At 34.0% G+C, this 6,197-nt stretch overlaps 1 protein-coding gene across 1 annotated transcript; it reads left to right on the forward strand.

The window, feature by feature from the left end:
• The first annotated feature begins 416 nt into the window (after positions 1 to 416).
• Positions 417 to 4,368, forward strand: LOC132716065 (uncharacterized). The gene is made up of 3 exons (XM_060699217.1): positions 417 to 1,153; positions 1,599 to 1,791; positions 4,279 to 4,368. The coding sequence occupies exons 1-3, from the start codon at positions 417 to 419 to the stop codon at positions 4,366 to 4,368; spliced, it is 1,020 nt and encodes a 339-aa protein (XP_060555200.1).
• The last annotated feature ends 1,829 nt before the right edge of the window (positions 4,369 to 6,197 follow it).

The following is a 6,197-nucleotide window of genomic DNA, read 5'->3' on the forward strand; positions in this document are numbered from 1 at the left end:
GCTTACCTGCTTTTGTCGTCTCCGAATGTTGATAAAGCACCACTCATTGAAGAATATTTCAAACAAGGTTTCAAATACAGTGAAATTCTTGGATTTTTGCTACTTAAGCATGGTATTTTGTTGTCACTGCGTCAGCTGAAAAGAATCTTGAAGAAGTTGAACCTGAAACGTCGAGGTGTACATTTGCAATCGCAGTTGAAAAACGTTGTTCGTGTAATTGGCACGGAAATGCATTATAGTGGACAGTCTGTCGGTTATCGGACGATATGGCGCCGGCTGAAAGTGAATCATAATATGGATGTAAGCCATAAAGATGTTATGGACATAATGAAGGCAATAGATCCAAATGGTGTTTCCTAAGTAGCAGACGACAGACTTTTCTTATCAGCTGAGTTTCGAGTTACCGGCTTTCCGGAATGAGAAAAGCACATCGACTTAAAAGACGTTTCTATTGTGCAAAAGGGCCAAACAATATTTGGCATTTAGATGGTTATGATAAGTTTAAACCATTCGGATTTTGTATACACGGAGCGGTAGATGGTTTTAGCAGGAAAGTTATCTGGTTAGAAGTTTCTGACACTAACAACGATCCAAAACTGATTGCGATATATTATTTGGATGCATTGAAGCGCATTAAAAAAACACCTCGCATACTTCGTTGCGATGCTGGAACAGAAAACAGTGTTGTTTGTCTTCTACAGCAGTTCTTTCGGAATGAAGCAACGGACCACTTTGCTGGTAGTCGCAGCGTTATTGTTGGAAGAAGCACTTCTAACCAGCGCATTGAAAGATGGTGGGGTACGCTACGTCAACAAGGAATACAGTGGTGGATTAACTTTTTTAAAGATTTGCGCGATTCTGGTCGTTTCAATGAACTCGACCAGATACATTGTGAAAATTTGAAATTTTGTTTTATGAACCTAACACAAACACACCTGGATAGAATTGCTCAACAGTGGAATGTACATGAAATTAGACCTCAGCACAATTCCGACGCACATTACGGAAAACCTGACATAATGTATTTTTTACCTGAAACGTTTGGCGCGTTTGATTATGGTACGGTGGTTGACAAACGTGATGTGACCTGTTGTAAAGACATGTATTCAGTTCCAAAGAGAAAGTTTGACAAATTCAGCGAATTGGCTTATCTGTTATGCATTTCAATATGGAGAAACCAATTTTAATTTGACTTATGAAATTGTAAATGACAATACTTTAAACTATGAGTATGACTCCAATAAGAATAGTAACTCTTGGTACACGCATAAAGGGTTGAACATACTACATCTTAACATTCACTATTTGTACCCAAAATTAGACGAACTTAAAATTATAATTTCAGAACAAAAGATTGATATACTCTGTTTATGTGAAACTTTTATAAATGTAAATTTTCTAGACAATGAACTACAGTTGGACAATTTTACACTTTTTCGCAAGGACAGGCCTTCCAATGGAGGCGGTTTAATTATTTATGTTAGAGACTGTTTATCTTTTGTACATAGATCTGATTTAGAAAGTATTTCTATTGAATCCATTTGGCTAGAACTTAAACAGCCTAAATGTAAATCATTATTATTGTGTTATGCATACAGACCACCATCTTCTAAAGTTGAGTGGCTTAATAATTTTGCTATATCCCTAGAAAAATCATATTTAGAGGAAAAAGAATGTATTGTTATTGGAGATTTTAACTATGATATTTTGAAGCATGATAATTGTTCTAAATCTTGGTTAGATCTAATGCAGTCTGTAAATTTTTCTCAGCTTGTTGAATCTCCTACCAGAGTAACTTCAAGCTCTGCTACATTGATAGATCATGCATTTTCAAACATGCCTCAAAATATAGTCGACGTTTTTGTACCTTCCTTATCCATTAGTGACCATTTTCCAATTTGTTTTACACGCAAACTTTCAAATATCAGTGTTAAAGGTCCCATGCATAAGACAATAACCTTCCGGTCTCTTAAACACTTTGATGAAAATCGATTTTTAACCGAATTGTCAGAGCAACCCTGGTCAGAAGTAGCATCTGTAGAAAATCAAGATAACTCTATAGATTTGTTCACTGATAAATTTTTGTCTGTCCTTGAAAAACATGCACCAACCAGAAAAAAAAACGAGTAAAGAAGGTCACCCAACCAAACTGGATTAATAAAAACATCCTCAATGCTATTAAACCAAAACACCAGTTTCATAGGGTTAATGACACATATAATTACAACATATGGAAACAACACGTTAAGTCTCTCATATATATGATTCTAAGCGACAATATTATAATGATACCATCAATAAAAACAAACACAACCCAAAGAAATTATGGACTGGTCTAAATGAATTATCTGGTTACAAATCCAAGGTTCAAACACATTTTATTGATGATGATGATGGCAACCCGGTTTTCTGACCCTTTAATCACTGCAAATTTATTCAACAGACAATTTGTGAATCTCCACCAATCCCATCATACCATTAATCAGACTGCTTATGAAAATCCTGAGCTTGTTGAACTAAATGCATCTAAACTTCAGCATATACCCCCTTTCAAAATACCTAAAATAGAGCTCTCTTATGTGTTGAACCAATTAAAATCGATTGAAATTACAAAGTCATGTGGGTCAGATGGTCTCAGTGCAAGGTTTCTAAAATTATCGGCTCATATTATTGCTCCCATACTTACCACTATAATTAATAACAATATTCTTAACAATACATTTCCTAAATCATTCAAAAATGCAAAAGTCATTCCTATACATAAAAAAGGGTTCTAAAAGTGATAAAAGAAATTATAGGCCAATTTCCATACTTCCCTTGATATCACTTATTCTTGAACGTCATGTCAGTTCACATTTAAAGAAATACCTTGAGAAAAATCAACTTCTATACCAACGTCAGTCTGGATTCAGGTCAAATCATTCATGTCAAACAGCATTGATTAGAATTATTGATGATTGGATTACAGCTATTGACAAAAATGAAATAGTTGGTTCAATTTTCCTTGATCTCTCTAAAGCTTTTGACTATGTGGATCACTCTATTATTATTGAAAAGCTTAGAATGTATAACCTAGACCCTTCATCAGTTGCTTGGTTTTCCTCCTATTTAGATTGCAGAACCCAACAAACTTACATATCCGGTTTATATTCAAGTTCAGTTACTACTGGAGTTCCTCAGGGCTCAGTGCTAGGTCCTATACTGTTTTTAATATATATCAATGACCTGCCTTTGTCTATGGAAAAAACAGAAACTGATATTTTTGCTGATGACACCACCCTTTCAACCTCTGATGTATCCCTAAACAGAGTAGTTGAATCTCTTACTCATGATCTTTTAAATGCCAACAAATGGTGTGATTTGAATCGCATGTCTATCAATGTTAACAAAACTAAGGTCATGTATATTTCCTCAAAACACAAGCAAAATTATATTCATGAAAGTAACCCTTGTATTTTATATAAAACAGAGCAAATTTTTTATAGCTCTGAAGAAAAATTATTGGGTATTACAATTAATAACACCTTGTCTTGGCAAAGCCATATTGATAATGTTCTTAAAAAGTGTAACTCATTTTTACATTTATTATCACGTATAAAATTATTTATATCTATACCTGTACGTAAAATGTTTTACAATGCATATATTTTACCACATCTTGATTATTGTTGCATAATTTATGGTAACTGTACGTCTTTTCTAGAAGAATAAACTCATTAAGTTCAAAAGAGAGCTGCAAGACTAATTCTAGACAAAGATTATGACACTCCATCTGCTGAACTTTTTTCTGAACTCCGCTGGATGACCTTTTCACAGAGGGTTGTTTTTCAAAAGCTATTATGATGTTTAAAATAATAAATAATCAGGCGCCTTCCTATTTATTGAATAATTTCATTTTATCGTCAGATGTTCATACTCGCATTTTGCGTTCATCATCTGATTTTCAACTTATACCCTAGACCAAATACTGAACAATTTCGTAAGTCTTTTTGTTTATTCTGGATCTTGTAGATTTGGAACGGCCTTCCTGGTTATATTAAGTCTGCTACATCTGTTAACCATTTTAAAACCTTATACTTGAGGTTTTATCACGCATTGATGTATACAAATTGATAATCTCCTGTATGTTTTTACATTTATGTATTTTAATAGTTTGAAAATGTTAAATTTATATTGTTCCTTGTTGAGGGCCTCATGGAAGATTGATATGTTTGTTCAAATGAGTTCTCTCGTTAAATAAAGTCTTTATTATTATTATTATTATTATTATTGTTAAAGCCCGACCTCCAAATGCCAGTAGATGCCGATTCAGCATTGAATTTGTTCCTGGAGTTGAATGATTTAGTGGCAAACTCGTATGAAGACTGAAGTCTTTTTAAGCCATAAAGTTGTTTTGTGAGAGAACAAATGATCAACACGATCCATCATTATCATCATCATCTACATCATCATGATTATCATTATAAGTATGTTGACTGCACTGATGATTGTCATGATATGCTGCTCCTCATGATGAAGGTCGACTTTATAATTTAAATAATTATGTTGTTGATGATAAGCAGAAGTTGATTTCGATGATAATGATTATAATCATGACGATGATGATAACTTTATTAAGGATGATGATCGTGATGATGTTGTAAACTATGGTATAATATATTATATAGTTCATAACGTAAGTGGCATATGTTTATTCTTATGTTTGACAGTCAATTATAACAAACGAATATGTCACGAAAGTCAAATGTTATTTCTACGTTCCAATACATCATGGCTCACAAAGGTCTGTTTGTAACCGTTAACGTTTCAGTCAAGAAAAACTACGGACCTGTGACAAGTGTAGACCGAATTAGTCTGTGCAGGTGTGCAGACTTACTAGGGCCTATATACTTAATATTACTTTCAGTTAATTAGAATCTGGCTATTAAAATAAATTCACTGCCTGACGTTCATCTTTGTAGACCAAACGCCCGAGTACGAAACTTGCACAGAATATCTAGCCAGTACTACCGTATTCTTCCTAGTAATCGCCCAGGGCGCTTAGAAAATTGTGAAAGGTGGGCGCTTTTTAGGAGTCAGGTCCGTTTACTGACAAATCACTACAATGGGTTTGAAATGTGAATATTCACACTCTTTCCTTGTACAGTGAAATTTTCTAGGCCCGAGGACATGCATAAAAAATTAAAATGTCGATTGTGGTCAGTTGATTTTTTTTTCTTTTAAGACAATTTATCCTGGGCGCTTAACCACTTACAAATGGAAAAGAAGGGATGGGCGCTTATAGAAGCATTTGCTCTTATTAGGGCGAATAGGTAGTTATCCGTGGTAAGGTCAGCTTCAAGAATTTCCAGGATGACGCATTTGTAAAGCTAAGGACGTTTTAAACGATATAGCAATGACACTTCGTGCACAATGGTCTGACTTGTGACTTCGTATTTCTGACTAGAGACTTCCTATTTGTGACTTGTGACTTCTTACTTGTGACTTCCTACTTTTGACTTCCTACTTGTGAGTAGTGACTTCAAACACTTGTGGTCTTGACTTTTTACGTATCGACCTCTATTACAAATGCATGGAATTAATATATGGTTTGGGGATTGGCAAAGGAACAGATATTCAACCGCCATGAAGCTGTACGTGTATCATAAAATGCAACCAAAAATATAATTCGAGGCTTGGTGCAAAACATGTTTCCCCTTTTTTAATTTTAAGCCCAAACGTTTGCAAAACCCCTAAAAAGAAAAAAAATTGACTTTTTTAGCCTATTAAAAAGCCCCCTTTAGGCAAGGAGCAAAAACAATTTTTTTTTTTCCACCAGTTATTTATCTAAAAATTTTTAGATGACTAGCAAGCTTGGAAAACAAAAACCAGCATGGGAAGGGACCATTTCTTTTTTTTAAATTTTTTCCTTAATGAAACAATATTTTCTCAGAAAAGTTCTATTAAGCTACGGAATAAAAAAATAAATAAGGGATGGGCACACTCGATTTTTTTTTTTGGGAGAAAAAATAAAAACCCATTTTAGTCGAAAAGGGAGAAAATTTTAACAAAATGTTTAAAAGATTATCTACCCATTGGGGTTGGGAGGGGGTTTAACAATCTCAAATTTCAAAGAAAATCAAAATTTTTCCCATGGCATTTTGTAAAATGCTTTTTCCTAAAACCTCCCTTACTTAAAGCATGAACTATAAAAAGTT

This window comes from Ruditapes philippinarum, unplaced genomic scaffold (genome assembly GCF_026571515.1).
Source record: "Ruditapes philippinarum isolate M1 unplaced genomic scaffold, ASM2657151v2 ctg19453_1_1_1_1, whole genome shotgun sequence".
Classification (NCBI taxonomy): Eukaryota; Metazoa; Mollusca; class Bivalvia; order Venerida; family Veneridae; genus Ruditapes; species Ruditapes philippinarum.